At 39.7% G+C, this 26,387-nt stretch overlaps 1 protein-coding gene across 2 annotated transcripts in view; it reads left to right on the forward strand.

Annotated features, from left to right (window-relative positions):
- Window positions 1–26,387, forward strand: part of LOC126475399 (venom carboxylesterase-6-like) — a 138,794-nt gene that overhangs the window by 44,913 nt on the left and 67,494 nt on the right. For both annotated transcript variants that reach the window (XM_050103233.1, XM_050103234.1), the window contains exon 3: window positions 15,593–15,752. In XM_050103233.1, coding sequence (XP_049959190.1) covers window positions 15,593–15,752 — 160 coding nt within the window. The remainder of the gene's footprint in view (window positions 1–15,592; window positions 15,753–26,387) is intronic.

Here is a 26,387-nt window from a genome sequence, read left to right on the forward strand (position 1 = left end):
TAACAACGGGGGGAGGTGGGGTTCAGCTGACTGGCTAGGCTCTGTGAATGGGTGGTTCTTGACTGTCTCGTCTGCATATTGTCCGACTGATTGATGAGCTGAAGCACTTGGCCAGGGTAATGCATCACTGTCAGCTTCACTGTGGTGACAGAATCAGTTGTGGCGTAGGGTTCCACATCTGAATTCTTTGAGTGTGCCACCATTTGTCCAATGGAAAAACTGAGAATGGCAGTGAACAGCAATATGGCAGGGGAACTGACACAGAGAATGAAAGTGTAGGAATGAAGGACATGATGGCGGTGTTGAGAGGGGCTTTGCTGGGGCAGGGATCTTGCTGGCAGCAGTGGGGAGTGGTAGTGGGCAGTGGGTGGGGGGGGGGGGGGGGGGGCACGGGGGAGTTTACAGGCTAATAACAAGTTGTAATATATCATTCATTTCTGTAATTTTTCGAAGACACATGTAAATTTATTTCAATATTTAACCACTATTCAGAGAATACATGTCACTTTCATGTTTCGTATTTTTGTACTGTCAACGCATATGTGGTAACTTGTCGAGAGAGAGAGAGAGAGAGTGAGTGAGTGAGTGAGTGAGTGAGTGAGTGAGTGAGTGAGTGAGTGTGTGTGTGTGTGTGTGTGTGTGTGTGTGTGTGTGTGTGTGTGTGTGTGTGTGTGTGTGTGTGCGCGTGCGCGCGCGCGCGTGCGCTTCATGTATCAGCCTAGTTGTTAGTGAAAACCGTATCAAAATCCTTCAGTAATTTCTGAGATTAGTTTTCACATACAGACAGGGGGTTTTAATTTATATTGTGTCCAGATAATTTGTCATACTTGTACCTGACAGTAGACTCAAGTAGTAAGTTCTTGGTTAAATGTAAAGTGGCAGAGACTGGTGAGTCAGGTCTCAAATCACAGACAGATGTTAATTCAGAGCTGATGTAGTAGGACCCACTGGCAAGTTGAAAATGAATTAATGGACCTCATTTCTGATCGCTTATCGGACAAGACTGGTACAGCTGTCCCACATCCATTACTGATGCTGAGACTGCCATCCATCTTTCCCTGAAATGAATAATGTCTTTCCCAGGGAATCTTTTTCATATCTCCCAGAATTTTATTTCACCACTAATCAAACTCAAGAAACATTCTGGTCTGTCCCTATTGTAATCTTACCCTCCCACACATCACCATTAAAATTCTCATTCTTTGCACCAATTTTGAAAACTTTAAGGGAAGTAAGATTACAAAGGAAGAACTTTTTAACTTATCTTGATTATCTCGTTGTTGTTGTTGTTGTAGTTGTTGCTGGATCAAAATCTTGTTGTGTCTAGGAATACATTCTTGCTGCTGAAAATTTGATTTAACAGGTGCCTGGAGGTGAAATAACTGTTGATTTGCCTCACACTGACTTTAAAATTTTCACTTCTATCACACCAAAACTTACATTGTTGTTGACAAACTTATAAAAATCTTTACTACTACCTGAGGCATGCCCACTACTATTTACATTCTGTGGTACCCACAATTTGCAGAGTTTACGAAGCAAAAGAGTTTACAAACTTTCTTGACAGGTGAAGAATCTTTACCAAATTATATCATTATTTCATAAATAAATCAAGAAAATTTAATAACATGAATTTTAAGTACACCAGAGATTTTGTAACTTCAATTATTCTTAAAAGAACAGTAATTTTAAATGTTAGTGCATATCGATTGTAACACATTAATTTCCCTTTGTGTACATTTTAGCCTGAAATATAATGCATCATATACAAAATCATATGAATTCTTTTAGTGAAACAGCTGAGGTAATTTTAACCTAAGCAAGAATCGATAGTATACATGGTATTGGTTATCTCTATAGAAAAGGGTAACATTAGAGGAGGGTGACTGGTTACACTGTGCAACTCCTAATTGCAACACCCAAGTATAGGTGAAGGACTTGAGCCAGAGACCCACTCAGTACATTCTGCTCATTTTATCACAGGTATCCCATTTCATCAGAGGCAGGAGCAATTGTCAAAGCAGCCCTCTCATACACTCTCTACAACATATTGTTGCATTTATGCAACCACAAATTGGCTGTAGCAAGGCATGCTGTATAATACAACACAATTATCTTTAAGTCTTTCACAACTTGAGCAATGTGAATTGGGCAGCCAGTTGCACATCTGTACAGAGAAGGCCATAGTGGAAGAAATATCACACATACAGCAGAGCTATACAGCCTCTGTAAAAGGATGTGTCAAATTCTGATCAACTGTTGTCTATGAGACTTAATGATTCCAAATGCTGGTTGCACATTTTATCAAGATTGAAAGCATCATTATGATTTAATTAAATCACATGACAAACCTATTTCAACCTAAAGCACCCTTTGGTTTAAAGGATTTGCACTTGGTAGAATATCTCTCTGCCACCTATGTGAAATTTCTTCCATTATGATCTTCGGCATTTACTTGTGCAATTGGCTTACCCTACCAGAAAGTAAGGTGGGTGGGAGCACTTTGCTGTCAGTCTTAATGAGTCACTCTAAAGATGGCAAGTCAGTTTACACACACAGTACTAGCAGATGACAGTCTGGTTATGGCTGAATTCCTTTATGGATGAAGTAATATTCCATGAAAACACTAAGCTAGTAGCATGTGGACCGCATTAGTGTAAGCAAGTGAATCTAATTTTCAAACCTTACCGTGGAAGTCCACCTGTGAACCATGGACCTTGTCATCGGTGGGGTGACTTGCGTGCCTAAGCGATACTAATAGCTGTACATCAGATGCAATCACAATTAAGGAATTTCTGTTGAGGGGCCAAACAAATGTGTGGTTCCTGAAGAGAGGCAGCGGCCATTGCAGTAGTTGAAGGGGGGACAGTCTGGACGATTGATTGATCTGGCCATCTGACATCAACAAACAGCCTTGTTGTACTGGTACTGTGAATGGCTATAATTTTTACCAAGGGGATGTAGCTCCACTGAATGTTTAAATGATAATGACAACCTCTGTGGTAAAATATTCTGGAGGTATAGTATTCACCCATTCGGACTTCCGGGTGGAAATTACTAGGAGTATGTCCTTAGGAAAAACAAAACTGGCATTCTATAGATCAGAGCATGGAATATTAGAAAATTTTAAAAATGGAAATAGATAGGTTGAAGTTAGGTGTAGTGGGAATTAATTCAGTGGCAGGAGGAGTAGGACTTCTAAATCAAAAAGAGGTAATGCTGGAGTTGGTTTAACAGTCAGAAAGAATATATGAATGCAGGTAAGCTACTATGAAAGCATATTGAACACATTATTGTAGCCAAGATAGACATGAAGCCAAGACGTGCATTAGTAAAAGTTAATATGCCAACTATCTCCGCAAATGAAGAGATTGAAGAAATACATTATAACATAAAATAAATTATTAAAATAGCTAAGGGAGAAGAAAATTTCACTATAATCAGGAACTGGAATTTGAAAGTAGAAAAAGAAAGAGGAGGAAACATAGTAGGTGAATATGGATGGGGGGAAAGGAATGAAAGAGGAAGCTGTCTGAATTTTACACAGAGATGATTTAATCAGTGCTAACACTTGGTTTAAGAATCATGAAACAAGGTTATATATGTGGAAGAGACGTAGAGACACTAGAAGGTTTCAGATTGATTATATGATGGTAAGACAGATTTCGGACCCAGGTTTTAAATTGCAAGACATTTACAGACACAGATGTGTGCTCTGATCACAATTTGTTGGTTGTGAACTGTAGATTAAAAGTAAAGAAATTGCAAAAAGATAGGAAATTAAGGAGATTGGACCTGGATAAATGGAATGAGCCAGAGGTTTTTGAGAGTTTCAGATAGAGCATTAGGCAACGGTTGATTAGAACAGGGGAAATGAGTACAGTAGATAATGAATGGGTAGCTTTGAGAGATGAAATAGTATAGGTGGCTGGGATCAGGTAAGTAGAAAGACAAGGCCTAATAGAAATCCTTGGATATGAATAGATAAGATTCAAAAATGCAGCAAATGAAGCAGACAAAAGGGAATACAAACATCTAAAAAATGATATTGCCAGGAAGTACGAAAGGGTTAAACAGGAGAGGCTATAGGACAAATGTAATGATTTAGAAGCATATTTCACTAGGAATAGTATAGATACTACCTTAGGAAAAGTAAAGTGGCCTTTGGAGAAAAGGGAAGCAGCTGTATGATTATAAAGAGCTTACAAGGGAACCTCCCCATCGCACCCACCTCAGATTTAGTTATAAGTTGGCACAGTGGATAAGCCTTGAAAAACTGAACACAGATCAATCGAGAAAACAGGAAGAAGTTGTGTGGAACTATGAAAAAATACGCAAAATATACAAACTGAGTAGTCCATGTGGAAGATCTGCAACATCAAGGACAATATCAGCTCAGCAGTGCCGTGGTCCCGTGGTTAGCGTGAGCAGCTGCGGAGCGAGAGGTCCTTGGTTCAAGGCTTCTCTTGAGTGAAAAATTTAATTTTTTATTTTCAGTTTATGTCACAAACTTATGTTTTCATCACGTTTTTGGGAATGATTATCACGTCCACAAGAAAACCTAAATCTTGCAAGGTAGAAGAATCTTTTTACCCATTCGCCAAGTGTACAAGTTAGGTGGGTCGACAACATATTCCTGTCATGTGACGCACATGCCGTCACCAGTGTCGTATAGAATATATCAGACGTGTTTTCCTGTGGAGGAATCGGTTGACCTATGACCTTGCGATCAAATGTTTTCAGTTCCCATTGGAGAGGCACGTCCATTCGTCTACTAATCGCACGGTTTTGCGGTGCGGTCGCAAAACACAGACACTAAACTTATTACAGTGAACAGAGACGTCAATGAACAAACTGACAGATCATAACTTTGCGAAAATAAAGAAAAAAAATTTCTCACTCGAGGGAAGACTTGAACCAAGGACCTTTCGTTCCGCAGCTGCTCACGCTAACCACGGGACCACGGCGCTCCTGAGCTCAAGGTCTCCTTGATGTTACCTATGTTGCACATGGACTACTCAGGTAGTATATTTTGCTTATTTTTCCATAGTTCCACACAACTTCTTCCTGTTTTCTCGATTGATCTGTGTTCAGTTTTTGAAGCCCTATCCACTGTGCCAACTTATAACTAAATCTGAGGGGGGTGCGATGGAGAGGTTCCCTTGTTAGATGGAAAAAAAGAGATGAAAGAGGAAGCCGTCTGGTAGAATTTTGCACAGAGCATAACTTAATCCTAGCTAACACTTGGTTCAAGAATCATAAAAGAAGGTTGTATACATGGAAGAATCCCGGAGATAATAAAAGGTATCAGATAGATTATATAATGGTAAGACAGAGATTTAGAAACCAGGTTTTAAATTGTAAGACATTTCCAGGGGCAGATGTGGACTCTGACCACAATCTATTGGTTATGAACTGCAGATTAAAATTGAAGAAACTGCAAAAAGGTGGAAATTTAAGGAGATGGGACGTGGATAAACTGAAAGAACCAGAGGTTGTACAGAGTTTCAGGGAGAGCATAGGGGAACAATTGACAGGAATGGGGGAAAGAAATACAGTAGAAGAGGAATGGGTAGCTTTAAGGTATGAAATAGTGAAGGCACCAGAGGATCAAATAGGTAAAAAGATGAGGGCTGGTAGAAACCCTTGGGTAACAGAAGAAATATTGAATTTAATTGATGAAAGGAGAAAATATAAGAATGCAGTAAATGAAGCAGGCAAAAAGAAATAGAAACGTCTCAAAAATGAGATCGACAGGAAGTGCAAAATGGCTAAGCAGGGATGGCTAGAGGACAAATGTAAGGATGTAGAGGCTTATCTCACTAGGGATAAGATAGATACTGCCTACAGGAAAATTAGAGAGACCTTTGGAGAAAAGAGAACCACTTGTATGAATATCAAGAGCTCAGATGGAAACCCAGTTCTAAGCAAAGAAGGGAAGACAGAAAGGTGGAAGGAGTATATAGAGGGTCCACACAAGGGCGATGTACTTGAGGACAATATTATGGAAATGGAAGAGGATGTAGACAAAGATGAAATGGGAGATATAATATTGCATGGAGAGTTTGACAGAGCACTGAAAGACCTGAGCCGAAACAAGGCCCCGGGAGTAGACAACATTCCATTAGAACTGCTGACGGCCTTGTGAGAGCCAGTCCTGACAAAACTCTACCATCTGGTGAGCAAGATGTATGAGACAGGCGAAATACCCTCAGACTTCAAGAAGAATATAATAATTCCAATGCAAAAGAAAGCAGGTGTTGACAGATGTGAAAATTACCGAACTATCAGTTTAATAAGTCACACATCCAAAATATTAACACAAATTCTTTACAGATGAATGGAAAAACTGGTAGAAGCCGACATCGGGGAAGATCAGTTTGGATTCCGTAGAAATATTGGAACACGTGAGGCAATACTGACCTTACGACTTACCTTAGAAGAAAGATTAAGGAAAGGCAAATCTACGTTTCTAGCTTTTGTAGACTTTAGAGAAAGCTTTTGACAATGTTAACTGGAATACTCTCTTCCAAATTCTGAAGGTGGCAGGGGTAAAATACAGGGAGCGAAAGGCTATTTACAATTTGTACAGAAACCAGATGGCAGTTATAAGAGTCGAGGGGCATGAAAGGGAAGCAGTGGTTGGGAAGGGAGTGAGACAGGGTTGTAGCCTCTCCCCAATGTTATTCAATCTGTATATTGAGCAAGCAGTAAAGGAAACAAAAGAAAAATTTGGAGTAGGTATTAAAATCCATGGAGAAGAAATAAAAACGTTGAGGTTCGCCAATGATATTGTAATTCTGTCAGAGACAGCAAAGGACTTGGAAGAGCAGTTGAATGGAATGAACAGTGTCTTGAAAGGAGGATATAAGATGAACATCAACAAAAGCAAAACGAGGATAATGGAATGTAGTCAAATTAAGTCGGGTGATGCTGAGGGAACTAGATTAGGAAACGAGACGCTTAAAGTAGTAAAAGAGTTTCGCTATTTGGGGAGCAAAATAACTGATGATGGTCGAAGTAGAGAAGATATAAAATGTAGACTGGCAATGGCAAGAAAAGCGTTTCTGAAGAAGAGAAATTTTTTAACATCGAGTATAGATTTAAATGTCAGGAAGTCGTTTCTGAAAGTATTTGTATGGAGTATGAAACATGGATGATGAATAGTTTGGACAGGAAGAGAATAGAAGCTTTCAAAATGTGGTGCTACAGAAGAATGCTGAAGATTAGATGGGTAGATCACATAACTAATGAGGAGGTATTGAATAGAATTGGGGAGAAGAGGAGTTTGTGGCACGACTTGATGAGAAGAAGGGACAGGTTGGTAGGACATGTTCTGAGGCATCAAGGGATCACAAATTTAGCATTGGAGGGGAGCGTGGAGGGTAAAAATGGTAGAGGGAGACCAAGAGATGAATACATTAAGCAGATTCGGAAGGATGTAGGTTGCGGTAGGTACTGGGAGATGAAGAAACTTGCACAGGATAGGGTAGCATGGAGAGCTGCACCAAACCAGTCTCAGGTCTGAAGACCACAACAACAACTACAACAACAGATGTAAAAGCTCGTCATAAGCAAAGAAGGGAAAGCTGAAAGGTGGAAGGAGTACATAGAGGATGTGTACAAAGAAGGTGAACTTCAAGGCAATATTATGCAAGAATAATTTGACTGCACTGAAAGACCTAACATCAAAACCTCCAGATATCATACACTCAGATCTGTACCATACATTGTGTGTCGATAGAGTATCAACCAAAACTCCGATTTAGTTTGTATTATGCTCTGTCGCCAAGCAGAATGGGCATAAAAGTTGATTCATAGTAATACCAAAACTACCAGAGCACACAAAAAGCATATCTGTGAGCCAAATTGTGTGTTGTTTTCGTGAGTGAGTTGGTAGTGCGGTAGATTGTTGTACAAAAAATTTGGGGGTTCATTTTGTTTGTTTTCATTTTATGGGACTGGGGTTCAAATCCCAATGAGGGCAAATTATTTTTTTTCCCCACTGTATTGTGTGTGAAAGTGTTACATGGAACATTATTTTCCCGACATGTAAAAGGGCTGTTTCGAGTTTACAACAATGTCCTCTTGGCAGTCTGCTTTTGATTCATTTATTTGAAAGTAGTAAATCTATAGAGTACCTTTGTAATTTCACAGAACAGAAAAATACAGAAACAATTGCATCACATGTGTGGAAGTAGTGGTGGTGGTGGTGGTGGTGGTGGTGGTGGTGGTGGTGGGAGTAGTAGTAATAGTAGTAGTACACACAATAAAACTAACAGTAGTAAGCACAAATGAAATAATACAGCTAATGTATGTGGCACTACCATCTGCAGTCACTTATTGTTATTGTTATTATTGTTGTTATTATTATTACTACTACTACTACTACTACTACTACTACTACTACTACTACTTCTACTACTTCCACACTTGTGATGCAACTGTTTCTTTATTCTTTTGTCTCACTGTTTCTGTTTATTCTGTGAGACTACAAACGCACTAGCTGCTTCATCACAAGTCACGTCTGTTTCCCAAAAGTACATTTCTACAAACTCCAAAATGCCTTTTTACATGTCAGGAAAATGTTGTCCCACATAACACTTTCACACATAATGCAGTAAAGGAAAAAAAAGTTGTTTGTAGGATTTGAACCGCGGATGCCAATCGAGCGCTCTACCAACTCCCGTATGGAAACCAGATACCTCGCAGAAATGCTTTTCACATGCTCTGGTAGTTCTGGCGTTACTTTTAATTAACGTTTACGCCTGTTCTTCTGGAAGACAGCACATAGTACGAACTAAATTTGAGTTGTGGTTGATAGTCTTATCAGCATACAATGTTTGGTCCAGGTCTGAGTGTCCGACATTTGGAGGTTTGGGTGTAAGGCCCTGGGAGGGGAGGACATTCTGGAGAACTACTGATCGCCTTGGGAAAGTCATCCATGACAAAACTCTTCCATCTGGTGTGTAAGATGTATGTGGCACTTGCAGCACATTGCTCTTGTTAACAAACTCATTAACATAAACATCTTTCATTTACACAAGCATCCTTCTTAGAGCAAACATCTATTGGCAAAAACTCAGAGTACAATTTGCTTAATTTTAGAGCCAATAATCTCAGCCTTCAGACTTACTTTCAGCCACATTGTTTGATATTCACAGCCACGAGACGTAATGGAATGAGGAGCCAGTGACTGACACAAAGCACAACAATCCTGTGAGTTTCTGCTGCACGTGTGAGACTCTTACACACTAGAGTGCCTTTTGGTACAGAGATGTCATGGTGTAGGAGGACATCCTGTGAATGTTAGCAGACTGGTATTGAGCTGAAGTAGTCACAGACGGATAATTTCTAGCCAGTAGCTGTTTAATTTTATTAGGAATTTTGACATGAAATGACACACAGAATGAGGTGTCCCGTACAACCATTTGAAATAAGTGCTTAAATTTTATTTTCATACCTCTTTCAGTTTCTGAACAGTGGAGGATTGCAGGTGTAAAAACTGATCCATTTCTTTCACTCACCATGTAATATAAGCTTCAGTTGCACATAAACCCAAAAAGCTGTTGTGGACTATGGTTCAGGGATACCAACATGTATTGCAGTTAAAAAAAAATAATTTTTGGGAACAGAATTAGAAAAGTGTTCCTTCAGTTTCATCAAACAGTTTGAATATTTCTTATTTACTGAAAGAACTATCCACCAGATTTTGACTTGGTGTCATTGTGAGTCTGTTGTTGTTGTTGTTGTTGTTGTTGTTGTCTTCAGTCCTGAGACTGGTTTGATGCAGCTCTGCATGCTACTCTACCCTGTGCAAGCCTCTTCATCTCCCAGTACTTACTGCAACCTACATCCTTCTGAATCTGCTTAGTGTATTCATCTCTTGGTCTCCCTCTACGATTTTTACCCTCCACGCTGCCCTCCAATACTAAATTGGTGATCCCTTGATGCCTCAGAACATGTCCTACCAACTGATCCCTTCTTCTGGTCAAATTGTGCCACAATCTCCTCTTCTCCCCAATTCTATTCAATACCTCCTCATTAGTTATGTGATCTACCCATCTAATCTTCAGCATCCTTCTGTAGCACCACATTTCGAAAGCTTCTATTCTCTTCTTGTCCAAACTATTTATCGTACATGTTTCACTTCCATACATGGCTACACTCCATACAAATACTTTCATAAACGACTTCCTGACATTTAAATCTATACTCGATGTTAACAAATTTCTCTTCTTCAGAAACGCTTTCCTTGCCATTGCCAGTCTACATTTTATATCCTCTCTACTTCGGCCATCATCAGTTATTTTGCTCCCCAAATAGCAAAACTCCTTTACTACATTAAGCGTCTCGTTTCCTAATCTAATTCCCTCAGCATCACCCGACTTAATTCGACTACATTCCATTATCCTCATTTTACTTTTGTTGATGTTCATCTTATATCCTCCTTTCAATACTCTATCCATTCCGTTCAACAGCTCTTCAAAGTCCTTTGCTGTCTCTGACAGAACTACAATATCATCGGCGAATCTCAACGTTTTTATTTCTTCTCCATGGACTTTAATAGCTACTCCGAATTTTTCTTTTGTTTCCTTTACTGCTTGCTCAATATACAGATTGAATAACATCGGGGACAGGCTACAACCCTGTCTCATTCCCTTCCCAACCGCTGCTTCCCTTTCATGTCCCTCGACTCTTATAACTGCCATCTGGTTTCTGTACAAATTATAAATAGCCTTTCGCTCCCTGTATTTGAAAGAGAGTATTCCAGTCAACATTGTCAAAAGCTTTCTCTAAGTCTACAAATGCTAGAAATGTAGGTTTGTCTTTCCATAATCTAGCTTCTAAGATAAGTCGTAAGGTCAGTATTGCCTCACGTGTTCCAACATTTCTGCGGAATCCAAACTAGTCTTCGCCGAGGTCAGCTTCTACCAGTTTTTCCATTCGTCAGTAAAGAATTCGCGTTAGTATTTTGCAACTGTGACTTATTAAACTGATAGTTTGGTAATTTTCACATCTGTCAACACCTGCTTTCTTTGGCATTGGAATTATTATATTCTTCTTGAAGTCTGAGGGTATTTCGCCTGTCTCATACATCTTGCTCACCAGATTGTAGAGTTTTGCCAGGACTGGCTCTCCCAAGGCCGTCAGTAGTTTTAATGGAGTGTTGTCTACTCCCGGGGCCTTGTTTCGACTCAGGTCTTTCAGTGCTCTGTCAAACTCTCCATGCAATATTATATCTCCCATTTCATCTTTGTCTACATCCTCTTCCATTTCCATAATATTGTCCTCAAGTACATCGCCTTTGTGTGGACCCTCTATATACTCCTTCCACCTTTCTGCCTTCCCTTCTTTGCTTAGAACTGGGTTGCCATCTGAGCTCTTGATATTCATACAAATGGTTCTCTTCTCTCCAAAGGTCTATTTAATTTTCCTGTAGGCAGTATCTATCTTACCCCTAGTGAGATAAGCCTCTACATCCTTACATTTGTCCTCTAGCCATCCCTGCTTAGCCATTTTGCACTCCCTGTCGATCTCATTTTTGAGACGTTTCTATTTCTTTTTGCCTGCTTCATTTACTGCCTTTTTATATTTTCTCCTTTCATCAATAAAATTTAATATCTCTTCTGTTATCCAAGGATTTCTGTTAGCCCTCGTCTTTTTACCTATTTGATCCTCTGCTGCCTTCACTACTTCATCCCTCAGAGCTACCCATTCTTCTTCTACTGTATTTCTTTCCCCCATTCCTGTCAATTGTTCCCTTATGCTCTGCCTGAAACTCTGTACAACCTCTGGTTCTTTCAGTTTATCCAGGTCCCATCTCCTTAAATTCCCCCCTTTTTGCAGTTTCTTCAGTTTTAATCTACAGTTCATAACCAACAGATTGTGGTCAGAGTCCACATCTGCCCCTGGAAATGTCTTACAATTTAAAACCTGGTTCCTAAATCTCTGTCTTACCATCATATAATCTATCTGATACCTGCTAGTATCTCCAGGATTCTTCCATGTATAGAACCTTCTTTTATGATTCTTGAACCAAGTGTTAGCTATGATTAAGTTATGCTCTGTGCAAAATTCTACCACACGGCTTCCTCTTTCATTTCTCTTCCCCAGTCCATATTCACCCACTATGTTTCCTTCTCTCCCTTTTCCTACTCTCGAATTCCAGTCACCCATGACTATTAAATTTTCGTCTCCCTTCACTACCTAAATAATTTCTTTTATCTCATTATACATTTCATCTATTTCTTCATCATCTGCAGAGCTAGTTGGCATATAAACTTGTACTACCATAGTAGGCATGGGCTTCGTGTCTATCTTGGCCACAATAATGCGTTCACTATGCTGTTGGTAGTAGCTTACCCGCACTCCTATTTTTTTATTCATTATTAAACCTACTGCTGCATTACCCCTATTTGATTTTTTATTTATAACCCTGTATTCACCTGACCAAAAGTCTTGTTCCTCCTGCCACCGAACTTCACTAATTCCCACTATATCTGCCTTCAACCTATCCATTTCCCTTTTTAAATTTTCTAACCTACCTACCCAATTGAGGGATCTGACATTCCATGCTCCGATCTGTAGAACGCCAGTTTTCTTTCTCCTCATAACGACGTCCTCTTGAGTAGTCCCCGCCTGGATATCCGAATGGGGGACTATTTTACCTTCGGAATATTTTACCCAAGAGGACGCCATCATCATTTAACCATACAGTAAAGCTGCATGTCCTCGGAAAAAATTACGGCTGTAGTTTCCCCTTGCTTTCAGCTGTTCGCAGTACCAGCACAGCAAGGCCATTTTGGTTAGTGTTGCAAGGCCAGATCAGTCAATCATCCAGACTGTTGCCCCTGCAACTACTGAAAAGGCTGCTGCCCCTCTTCAGGAACCACATGTTTGTCTGGCCTCTCAACAGATACCCCTCCATTGTGGTTGCACCTACGGTACGGCCATCTGTATCGCTGAGGCACGCAAGCCTCCCCACCAACGGCAAGGTCCATGGTTCATGGGGGTAGGTCTAATGAACTTAATATTTATTGTTTCTGCTGTCTTCTTGGTCTCTAGTTTCAAAATAAATAAATAAGTAAATAAGAATCATTCATTGTGTTAAAGAGCTAAGAAAAAGGTATAGGTGCTTTGTGACAGAACAAATCTACATCTACATCTACATCTATACTCCGCGAGCCACCTTACGGTGTGTGGCGGAGGGTACTTATTGTACCACTATCTGATCCCCCCTTCCCTGTTCCATTCACGAATTGTGCGTGGGAAGAACGACTGCTTGTAAGTCTCTGTATTTGCTCTAATTTCTCGGATCTTTTCGTTGTGATCATTACGCGAGATATATGTGGGCGGTAGTAATATATTGCCCATCTCTTCCCGGAATGTGCTCTCTCGTAATTTCGATAATAAACCTCTCCGTATTGCGTAACGCCTTTCTTGAAGTGTCCGCCACTGGAGCTTGTTCAGCATCTCCGTAACGCTCTCGCGCTGACTAAATGTCCCCATGACGAATCGCGCTGCTTTTCGCTGGATCATGTCTATCTCTTCTATTAATCCAACCTGGTAAGGGTCCCATACTGATGAGCAATACTCAAGAATCGGACGAACAAGCGTTTTGTAAGCTACTTCTTTCATCGATGAGTCACATTTTCTTAGAATTCTTCCTATGAATCTCAACCTGGCGCCTGCTTTTCCCACTATTTGTTTTATGTGATCATTCCACTTCAGATCGCTCCGGATAGTAACTCCTAAGTATTTTACGGTCGTTACCGCTTCCAATGATTTACCACCTATGGCATAATCGTACTGGAATGGATTTCTGCCCCTATGTATGCGCATTATATTACATTTATCTACGTTTAGGGAAAGCTGCCAGCTGTCGCACCATGCATTAATCCTCTGCAGGTCCTCCTGGAGTACGTACGAGTCTTCTGATGTTGCTACTTTCTTGTAGACAACCGTGTCATCTGCAAATAGCCTCACGGAGCTACCGATGTTGTCAACTAAGTCATTTATGTATATTGTAAACAATAAAGGTCCTATCACGCTTCCCTGCGGTACTCCCGAAATTACCTCTACATCTGCAGATTTTGAACCGTTAAGAATGACATGTTGTGTTCTTTCTTCTAGGAAATCCTGAATCCAATCACAAACCTGGTCCGATATTCCGTAAGCTCGTATTTTTTTCACTAAACGTAAGTGCGGAACCGTATCAAATGCCTTCCTGAAGTCCAGGAATACGACATCAATCTGCTCGCCAGTGTCTACGGCACTGTGAATTTCTTGGGCAAATAGGGCGAGCTGAGTTTCACATGATCTCTGTTTGCGGAATCCATGTTGGTTATGATGAAGGAGATTTGTATTATCTAAGAACGTCATAATACGAGAACACAAAACATGTTCCATTATTCTACAACAGATTGACGTAAGCGAAATAGGCCTATAATTATTCGCATCTGATTTATGACCCTTCTTGAAAATGGGAACGACCTGCGCTTTCTTCCAGTCACTAGGTACTTTACGTTCTTCCAGCGATCTACGATAAATTGCTGATAGAAAGGGGGCAAGTTCTTTAGCATAATCACTGTAGAATCTTAAGGGTATCTCGTCTGGTCCGGATGCTTTTCCGCTACTAAGTGATAGCAGTTGTTTTTCAATTCCGATATCGTTTATTTCAATATTTTCCATTTTGGCGTCCGTGCGACGGCTGAAGTCAGGGACCGTGTTACGATTTTCCGCAGTGAAACAGTTTCAGAACAAATGTACGTAAATGCTATTTTTGGTTCCAGATAGTGGCTGTAGGGGATACTTGTGGTTCTGTGAGTTACATTCTACATGAAAAAGTGTGATCTGAATCATCACTCATATACAAGGGGGAAACAATGTGAGCATACAAAACGTAACTGCAAAATTATCGTACATTTGACATTCACCACAGTTTTGAAGAGCGATAAAGACACAATGAGTGAAAAGTGCGTGCTGATGTGTGTTGTATCTATGGCCCTTCAGCATTGTCAGTGGAGAGCAGTTTGTAGTCTTCAATAAGTATCAATTAGCATTGGTGCTGAGTACATAACAGTGATTACACAAGAGATTTAGCATTCTCCAAGAACTATTTTGCAATATATACGAGATGTAGCCAATGAAGTGAGAAGTGATACCTTACTTAAAGCAAAGGATGCCATCGACCAGAACTAGTGTGCTATCCTCATGATATGGGATCTTTCGGTGGACAGTGACCACAGAACAGAGCAGAGAGCACATGCTTTAGCTCAAAAGATAATAACTGTTGAGGTTTCCTGTGTTCCCCATGTCAGTCATCTAATACTAAGAGCCATTTCCTCATTCTTGCATAATACACAGCAGTTGTTACTTCATTTGGCACTAACACACACACACACTCATTTAAATTACACCCATATTCATCGTGGCACATTATAATCATAAAATAGTTTCTGAGCAACTAAGAAATGTTTCTTTCACAGACATTCAATTGATAAATAATTCTTTTTCACATTTAAAGGGGTTTTATACTTAATATATGAACTGCAATTTAATGTTGATTATTCACTGTTCTGTTTCAAAGATTTCAGTCCAGGAACATGAATCAAAGTTACCTGTTATGGTGTGGATACATGGAGGAAGTTGGTCATCAGGAGCAGGAACCTCAAATTATTATGGTCCCGAATTTCTGATGGACCGTGGAGTAGTGTTTGTCAGTATCAATTATCGCTTGGGACCATTTGGTAAATATGTCAGATTTAATTTTATTTTAGATACATTTTGTTTAAAGTTTACCACTCTAGCTAAAAAACAATAATAAATGTAATTTTTGGTAATATCAAAATACTTATTGTACAATGCTCAGAAGGACAGATAATATTTTTTAATTGATAAAAATGTTTTATATCAGTGTGAACGAATTGAAGTATTTGTATTAGCAAAAGTTTAATGACAATATCAGTATCAGTGCTTCCAGGGCACCACTGAAGGTCAATACTCATATGTGGATGGTACTAGTTAGACTGGGGAGTTACAGTTCAAGATTGATGGGGTTAGTCATTTTAGCAAACTTGCAAGAACTGTTGTACAGTCATAAATTTCATGGTCTTCCCTTTTGGGGTGAGTAGTGTGAGGTTTATTAAATAACAGTTTGCACTGCTGTAGCAGTTGCAGGAAGGATTGTTAGACCTCTGTGGACAATCTGGCTGCCATTGGTTTCAGTGCAGCCCAGCCCAGCAAAGAGGTTCAGGGAGAGAGAGTGTGAGGCCCTCGTAATGTACTGCACCAGGGACATATTTTTGTGTATTTTCGCCGACACTTGGCTTGCTTTAGGCTTGCGGCTCATGACAAAAACCAGTGAAAGGTTTGCTTATTCCATGCATACACAATGCCATTTCACCAATCCTGGATTTGAACAACAAAGAGAAACATGTTTCCAGTCTAACAATGAAGCTATGACCCTTGTGCTAATGTGTGTGCGTAGAGTGGGAGAAAACTTACTACCTGAAAGGGCTGGGGCGAGAAGTATTTCCACCTCTGGAACGGTGCTTAAAATGCACATACGTTATTTATTGCATGCAGCCTACATCTGCACTACACATTGATACATTGCAAATGTTGCTAGTAGGCAACAATGGCATGAAAATTACTAACTGCTTGCAAACTGTGCCAATTTGATTAACAGCAGCAGGGTCTATAATTTGTTGAACAAACTAATTATCTGTTGTCAGTTCACTCATTTATTTTTCCTCCATGACATTTCAAGATGCCTGTCATGCCATCTTTTTACATTCATTTGTGTTGTGAACATTATTTCTTTATTAATGGTGTTGCAGAATTATACAATGGACATTTTTAAGACAGTTGTTGTAAAACATCGTAAGTAAAGAGACAATGTTAATGACATGTAAATAAATGCAAACATCTGAAGATTTGGTGAACATACACAAAAGTACTCTCAAAAATGCTTGTTTTGGAACATAATTTGTTGGTGGAAAAGGGGTGCCATTCATATCAATGTGTTACCCGTAACCATTGAAGTCACGGGCGCTATAGTTTTGACTTAATGTGCTAGGAGCGCTGTTGTCGTGTATGTGAACAAGGCATGCAGGTCAGCAAAGATTGCACATACTTGTCTTAGACTGTGTGGAGCAGATACTCCCGAGCTAACTTCCACATTGATAAGACATTAAGCTTGCCTGTGCACTCATTATATGGTGTTGAAAATGAAATGACAAGGGCCACTAAATTAGGCATCATGCTAACAAAGTGTGTGTGTGTGTGTGTGTGTGTGTGTGTGTGTGTGTGTGTGTGAGCAATACCTATCCATAATTGTGAAAGTGTTGCCAACACAGGATTTTATGCATGACCTGACCTCTCGTTGATGTTCCATTAATGTTGGATGAGATTCATGCCAAGTGGTCTGGGTGGCCAAATAATTCACTTGAATTGTTCAGAATGTTCTTCAGACCAATCACAAATACTGTGACCCGGTGATACGGCATGTTGTCATCCACAAAAATTCCATCATCATTTGGGAACATGAAGTCTCAGTTGGTTCAGGTAGACAAAAGATGCAATTCATTCCATTAAGCACAGCCCACACCATTATGGAGCCACCACCAACTTGTCCAGTGCCGTGTTGACAACTTGGACCCATGGCTTCATTGGGTCTGCATCACACTTGAACACTACCATCAGCTCTTACAAACTGAAAAGTGGGACTCATCTGACCAGCCATGGTTTTCCAGACATCTAGGATGCAACTGATATGGTCTCGAGCCCTGGAGAAGCGCTGCAGGCGATGTTACGCTATTCGCAAAGGCAATAGCAATGGTAGCCTTCTGCTGTAACCCATAAACACCAAATTATGCCACACAGTCTTAATGGATACATCCATCATACATCCCACATTGATTTCAGCAATTACGTCATGCAGTGTTGCTTGTCTGTTAGCACTGACAATTGTATACATATGTTACTGGTCTTGGTCAATAAGTGAAAGCCATTGGCCACTGTGTTGTCCATGGTTAGAGGTTATTCCTGAAATTTGGTATTCTCGGTGCACTCTTGATGCTGTGGATCTCAGAATATTGAATTCCCTAACAATTTTGAAATTACATGTCCCATACATCTAGCTCCAACAACCATTCCATGTTCGAAATCTGTTAATTCCCATTCTGTGGACATAATCACATTAGGAACTTTTTCACATAAATCGCCTGAATACAGATGACAGCTCTGCCAATGCACTGGTCTTTCATACCTAGTGTATGCGATACTATGGCATCTGCATATGTGCATATCACTGTCCCATGACTTATGTCACCTCAGTATGTATTGAGCACCATCAGTGGTAACCATACTCGATCATGACAGTTGCAAGTCCTCTAACCTGATAACATGGTTCCTTTTAGGCCTGCAATGTATTCATTTTTAAATGTGTGACTGTGAGGGATGAATGATAAGGCAGTTGTGGGAGCCTATAGGGGGCAGTACCTCTTGCTCCTGTGCCTTCCTGTTGTTAGCACTGTTAACTTTCTTTCAGATGACTTCCAATTCTTTGGTAAAGGCATGTACTGAAGAAATAGTTTCTGCTGATGAAGATTTCTAAAATACACAGAGGAAGGGCATTTGTTTTCCATGTACCACTTTATATAGCAAGAGCCCCTTACTTTTGTGGATTTTAGATTCATGACTGGCTACTACAATGCCAACAGGTCATCCCAGTTTTTGTACTTGTGGTTCACGTAATTACTCAGCATTTTCTTTGTTGTCCTATCCTACACTACTACTTTGTACGACCGTCACAGCTTGAATGACGTGCACTGTTTTCTAATGTAAACTTTTTTAGTAGCCTACTCAATTTTATGATCAATTCATTCCTTGCACACTGTTCCACATTCTTTTCCTGGGTCTACTGCCAGTAGTTCTCCACAATTGTGGTTGTTGGTATACAGTGAAGCACGCTGCTGACAGTCAGGATCACTATTCTGTACCACCTACTATTTATTGGCTAAATCGTCATGCCTGTACTGTTTGACTTGGCCCATCTGCATTACACATTTCTTCCTTGGATGTGTAGTACTTTGGGTTAAAATTCACCATCTTGTGAGACTGCTAGTGAATTCTTTCAAATGGAGAAGCCTTGTCAATGCCGTGTGGTCAGACACCAATATGAAATGTCTGCCATGCAGGTAACAACATGGGCACGACTCATACATACTTCTTTCATTTATTTATTTACTTACTTACAAACACAGTTCCATAGGACCAAATTGAGGAGCAAATCTCCAAGGTCATGGAACATGTCAGTACATGAAATTACAAGATAGAAGTAATAACAGATAAGATAAAATGTTTATGAACCCCCAAAAAAAAGTCAAGCCATAAGTTTAACTAAATACAGTCAACAATATTACATAGGAATCGGCAGAATAGGAGGAGTGACCCATGAGAAAACTCTTCAGTTTTGATTTGAAAGTGCATGGATCACTGCTGAGATTTTCGAACTCTTGTGGTAGTTTATTGAAAATGGTTGCAGCAGTATACTGCACACCTTTCTGCACAAGAATTAAGTAAGTGCGATCTTCTTGGTGTTTGACCTCATGACTGCCCCTTTCTTCCAGTTTTTAGATTTGGTCTCACCTTTTATGCCTTTTACTGTGTGTGTTTAATGTTTATTATTTTATAATTTGACTCCCTTGACTCTATCCATCCACTTTTAGCGGACCCTCTTCCTTCTGTGACTAACTTCGGATTTGCGGGACTGATGACCTTGCCGTTTGGTCGCATAACCCCTCTCAATCAATCAAGTGCGATCCAAATGCAGATTGGATTTCTGCGTAGTATTAAATGAGTGAAAGCTGCTGATTCTTGGAAATAAGCTGATATTGTTAACAACAAACAACAGTAAAGAATATGTATATTGAGAGGCCATTGTTAGAATACCCAAACGGGTGAACAGGGGTTGACAAGAGGTTCGCAAACGTACACAACTTACACCACTTACTGCTCGAACTCCTCATTCCTGAGCCAAAAATATCCTTTGAGAATGGGAAGAGTTACCCCAAAATATAATACCATATGACATAAGTGAATGAAAATAAGCAAAGCAGACTAATTCTTGTGTCGAATGATCACTTACTTCAGGTACCATTAGAATAGTTAAAAATGGCAGTGCTAAGTCTTTGAATGAGATCGTGAATGTGGGCTTTCCATGACAATTCACTATCTAATTGAACACCTAGAAATTTGAACTGTTCAGTTTCACTAATCATATGCCCATTCTGTAAAATTAAAAAGTCAGGTTTTGTTGAATTGTGTGTTAGAAACTCTAAAAACTGAGCCTTACTGTAATTTAGCATTAGTTTATTTTCTACAAGCCATGAACTTATCATGAACTGCACTATTTAAACAGAGCCAATGTTACACAGAACATCATGTACTACCAAGCTAGTGTCAACAGCAAACAGAAATATTTTAGACTTACCTGTAATACTAGAGGGCATATTATTCATATAAACATTTAGATTGAAAGGACTCATTTATTATGTTTGCTAATGGGTTTTGTATGCTGTCTATGTGTCTCTTCAGAACAGATACTGGAACCTTATTTATGCCTACTGACTTCTTATTTTTGCTCATTATCTTCCTGACTTCAAGTTCTGTTGTGGGAAACACCATTGTGCTTTCTGCATTATTCATTGCAGGTGCTACACATTAGGATTATTTTGTTGCAACTTCTCTGCAGTACCAGAGAATTAGAAAATCCTTAGGAATTGGCAGGTTCTGAAAATGAAAATTTCTCTACTTCCATCTTCGATCTGTATGTTGTTACACTTACGTTCTTTTTCCAGTTTTGTGTTTTATGACATACCATACTACTTTCCGTTAATTTTCAGCATTACGTATTATTTTGTCAGCGAATGTTTTTTCAGCAAGCAGTACCCTCCTCTGTATCTTTCTGTAATTGTGACTGTAATTTTTGAACCACGGATTAGTGCAGTGCTTTCTTAAAGAACTGAGGCATTGAAGTGTGTCAGAGGACTTTTGAATAGCCACAGTTATCCATCTGTTTTTCATAACTACTGCTGTTGAAGTGATTACTCTTGGAAATATCTGCTCAAAAATTAAACATAATAAAGAATTTAGAGACATTAGCACGTATATTATTTTCCATATACACATCATCCCAGGTTCGATTTTCCATTGTCCTAGAAATAGTGTGTAATTTACATTGAGAGAAGAACTTGTTGTAGGTCTTCAATTTTGTGGTTTCTACACATCCTTATTATCTGTAAGTAATGATCAGAGAGCAAACATCTCTGTAAAATACTTTATATTCTCCCTGTCAGTATTTGCAAGTACGTGGTTTAACATTTACACCGAAGTTTTTTCTATATCCTCTTAGCGTTACTAATTTAATCTTCAACAATTGTGTTTATGTTCATGTCTCTGCATACTATTATTTTAATTTTGAGGCCTGAGACTTTCCAGGACTCCACTTAATTTGTTGAATAAAGTGTCTACATTGCCACTAGATGAGCAGTACATGCACAGAAGATTTATTTTGTAATGGATGCCTAGCTTTGGTACTTCAGCAATTCCCAGTTCAAAATGTTTATTGACCCTAATTGTGATCAGATCTTCTCTAGTGTTAAAATGTGTGCCACTTCTGACATTCGAAGGTGATTGTACATTAGTGACTTGCACAGTCATGTGATGACAGCACTGTGTTTTATTTGTGTGTTTATGCCAGTGCTCTCTGAGACATAACACTATGCTGTTCAACTAGCTCACTGTACTTTTAAAATACTCTATATTTTGATGAAGAATAGATAATTCTGTTAGCACACTGAACTCGCATTCAGGAGGATGCCAGTTCAAACCTGTGTCCGGCCATCCTGATTTATGTTTTCCATGAGTTCCCTAAATTGCTTCAGGCAAATGTTGGGATGGTTCCTTTGAAATGGCACAACCAACTTCATTCCCCATCCTTCCCTAATCTGATGAGACCTATAACCCCGCTGTTTGTTCCCCTTCCCCAAATCACCCAACCAACCAATAGATAATTCTGGGCAATTTTTTTTTTTGTATTTGTTCTCATTTTCTTTTCCTTTCTGATAACTTGTGACTGTGCATTCTCGTGTGGAGAGATCTCTATAAACAGGTTGAGATTCTTTCAAGGGAAGGAAGCTTGTTGTCATGATTTATTGCAAAATATTGCATAGTCCTCCTCCTCCTTCTACATCATAGGTTACTCCATAGATTACACTTAGTAAGTCCTTTGCTAAGGTAGTATAATTTTCCCTGGCCATTTATTTCGTAGGATAGAATAAACCCAATAATAAATTACCAACCAAGCGAGATGGCACAGTGGTTAGCATACCATACTCGCATTGAGGAGGATGATTGTTCAAACCTGTGTCTGGCCATCCTGATTTAGGTTTTCGGTGATTTCCCTAAATTGCTACATTGTGTGTTTATGCCAGAATGGTTCCGTTGAAAGAGCATGGCTGACTTCCTTTCTCATCATTTCCTTATCTAATGGGACTGATGACCTTGCTGTTTGATCCCCTCTCCAAAATCAACCGACCAACCAATCCTCTCTCTCTCTCTCTCTCTCTCTCTCTCTCTCTCTCTCTCTCTCTCTCTCTCTCACCAAAAGGGATATGTGACACTTTCTCTCTCTCTCTCTCTCTTTCTCTCTCTTAGCACAGTAGTGTCAGCAGTTCTTCCTGTCTGAAGTCTCCATGAATTTATTTCATATTCCTATCATATCTCACCCGATACTTCATAGGCTTGTGACTGGGGCACCTCAGTGTAGTGACACCTCTATTGGAAATGCTCTGTCCTACAAAGTCTTGCAGCCTGTCTAGCTCACAATTACTCCTTAAGAGTTTCTAGCAAAAACAATATGTTGTAGAGGTTTAAGATCCAATGGGCCCACTTTGGAGAAGGTAATTCTTAGAGACAGTATGTAATAACATCCAGATTGCTGCTATAGTAGTTTAATTATGTATTCATTGTGATGGATCCATTTCAGACCACCAGCAAGATTTACGTAACATTTTTAATTTTATTATAATGTTGGTTAATCATGTTTTCAGGTGTACAAATTTGGTACTTATGTCCCTATGTGATCAGGGGTCACTGTCACTTTGTACTGTGTTAAAATGTGGTGTAGGTTTAGGACTCTTATTCTATAAGCGGTTTTGTGGGTAGGTCCTGCTGTTAATGGTCCTTCCTTGTAATTTTTAAATATGGTGTTTTATTCTCATATTTGACAGACCGACAGTTGTGATAATTTTGCCAAAGATTCTATACAGTTACAGTTGCTATGGAGTGTTGGATGTTGTAATTTCGGTTAGTGTGTATGATCTTTGTAACTGATATCTCTGTGGTGTAGTTGTTTGTCTCTGTCCATTATCTTTGGTTAGGAATTCAGTAAAATTTTCTATGTCATGTTTGTTTAAATCCATTCGTTCATTTCAAATTTCATCGGGGTGTTTGTATCATGTGTATGCAGATTTCTGTCTCTTCAAGTACATTCATTGTTAAATCTTAAGGTAATTTGTGTAAAATTTTCGTTCCTAATTCCATTCATTCTGAGTTGTGGTTACCACTATTTTGGTGATTGAAGAATGTAAGAGGATTATTTTTGCTAATACTCGTGTGCTTGTTTTTCCTAAGGGAAGTCTTTGCCGTATATTGTTGTTGGTTGTACATGCGAACTGGATATTTGTGTTCTTCATTAGTGCATTTAATTTGTTTGATCATTGTACCTAAATATTTTATGTAGGTTGGTTTTCTGTTTTTCAGTGTTTCTCTGGACAATTTTTTATCCTTCTGGATTTTTGGTTGCATAGGTAAACTTTTCCCCCCCATGAACCATGGACCTTGCCATTGGTGGGGAGGCTTGCGTGCCTCAGCGATACAGATAGCAGTACCGTAGGTACAACCACAACGGAGGGGTATCTGTTGAGAGGCCAGACAAACGTGTAGTTCCTGAAGAGGGGCAGCAGCCTTTTCAGTAGTTGCAAGGGCAACAGTCTGGATGATTGACTGATCTGGCCTTGTTACAATAACCAAAACGGCCTTGCTGTGCTGGTACTGCGAACGGCTGAAAGCAAGGGGAAACTACGGCCGTAATTTTTCCCGAGGGCATGCAGCTTTACTGTATGATTAAATGATGATGGCGTCCTCTCGGGTAAAATATTCCGGAGCTAAAATAGTCCCCCATTCGGATCTCCGGGCGGGGACTACTCAAGAGGATGTCGTTATGAGGAGAAAAAAAACTGGCATTCCACGGATCGGAGCGTGGAATGTCAGATCCCTTAATCGGGCAGGTAGGTTAGAAAATTTAAAAAGGGAAATGGATAGGTTAAAGTTAGATATAGTGGGAATTAGTGAAGTTCGGTGGCAGGAGGAACAAGACTTCTGGTCAGGTGACTACAGGGTTATAAATACAAAATCAAATAGGGGTAATGCAGGAGTAGGTTTAATAATGAATAGGAAAATAGGAATGCGGGTAAGCTACTACAAACAGCATAGTGAACGCATTATTGTGGCCAAGATAGATACGAAGCCCACACCTACTACAGTAGTACAAGTTTATATGCCAACTAGCTCTGCAGATGACGAAGAAATTGAAGAACTGTATGATGAAATAAAAGAAATTATTCAGATAGTGAAGGGAGACGAAAATTTAATAGTCATGGGTGACTGGAATTCGACTGTAGGAAAAGGGAGAGAAGGAAACGTAGTAGGTGAATATGGATTGGGGCTAAGAAATGAAAGAGGAAGCCGCCTGGTAGAATTTTGCACAGAGCACAACTTAATCATAGCTAACACTTGGTTTAAGAATCATGAGAGAAGGTTGTATACATGGAAGAACCCTGGAGATACTAAAAGGTATCAGATAGATTATATAATGGTAAGACAGAGATTTAGGAACCAGGTTTTAAATTGTAAGAGATTTCCAGGGGCAGATGTGGACTCTGACCACAATCTATTGGTTATGACCTGTAGATCAAAACTGAAGAAAATGCAAAAAGGTGGGAATTTAAGGAGATGGGACCTGGATAAACTGAAAGAACCAGAGGTTGTACAGAGTTTCAGGGAGAGCATAAGGGAACAATTGACAGGAATGGGGGAAAGAAATACAGTAGAAGAAGAATGGGTAGCTTTGAGGGATGAAGTAGTGAAGGCAGCAGAGGATCAAGTAGGTAAGAAGACGAGGGCTAGTAGAAATCCTTGGGTAACAGAAGAAATATTGAATTTAATTTATGAAAGGAGAAAATATAAGAATGCAGTAAATGAGGCAGGCAAAAAGGAATACAAACGTCTCAAAAATGAGATCGACAGGAAGTGCAAAGTGGGTAAGCAGGGATGGCTGGAGGACAAATGTAAGGACGTAGAGGCTTGTCTCACTAGGGGTAAGATAGATACTGCCTACAGGAAAATTAAGGAGACCTTTGGAGTGAAGAGAACCACTTGTATGAATATCAGGAGCTCAGATGGCAACCCAGTTCTAAGCAAAGAAGGGAAGGCAGAAAGGTGGAAGGAGTATATAGAGGATTTATACAGGGACGATGTACTTGAGGACAATATTATGGAAATGGAAGAAGATGTAGATGAAGATGAAATGGGAGATAAGATACTGCGTGAAGAGTTTGACAGAGCACTGAAAGACCTGAGTCGAAACAAGGCCCCAGAGCAGACAACATTCCACTGGAACTACTGACGGCCTTGGGAGAGCCAGTCCTGACAAAACTCTACCATCTGGTGAGCAAGATGTATGAAACAGGCGAAATACCCTCAGACTTCAAGAAGAATATAATAAATCCAATCCCAAAGAATGCAGGTGTTGACAGATGTGAAAATTACCGAACAATCAGTTTAATAAGCCACAGCTGCAAAATACTAACACGAATTCTTTACAGACGAATGGAAAAACTAGTAGAAGCCGACCTCGGGGAAGATCAGTTTGGATTCCGTAGAAATACTGGAACATGTGAGGCAATACTGACCTTACGACGTATCTTAGAAGAAAGATTAAGAAAAGGCAAACCTACGTTTCTAGCATTTGTAGACTTAGAGAATGCTTTTGACAATGTTGACTGGAATACTCTCTTTCAAATTCTGAAGGTGTCAGGGGTAAAATACGGGGAGCGAAAGGCTATTTACAATTTGTACAGAAACCAGATGGCAGTTATGAGTCGAGGGGCATGAAAGGGAAGCAGTGGTTGGGAAAGGAGTGAGACAGGGTTGTAGCCTCTCCCCGATGCTATTCAATCTGTATATTGAGCAAGCAGTAAAGGAAACAAAAGAAAAATTCGGAGTAGGTATTAAAATCCATGGAGAAGAAATAAAAA

The sequence above is a fragment of the Schistocerca serialis genome, chromosome 4 (assembly GCF_023864345.2).
Source record: "Schistocerca serialis cubense isolate TAMUIC-IGC-003099 chromosome 4, iqSchSeri2.2, whole genome shotgun sequence".
In the NCBI taxonomy this organism is placed as follows: domain Eukaryota; kingdom Metazoa; phylum Arthropoda; class Insecta; order Orthoptera; family Acrididae; genus Schistocerca; species Schistocerca serialis.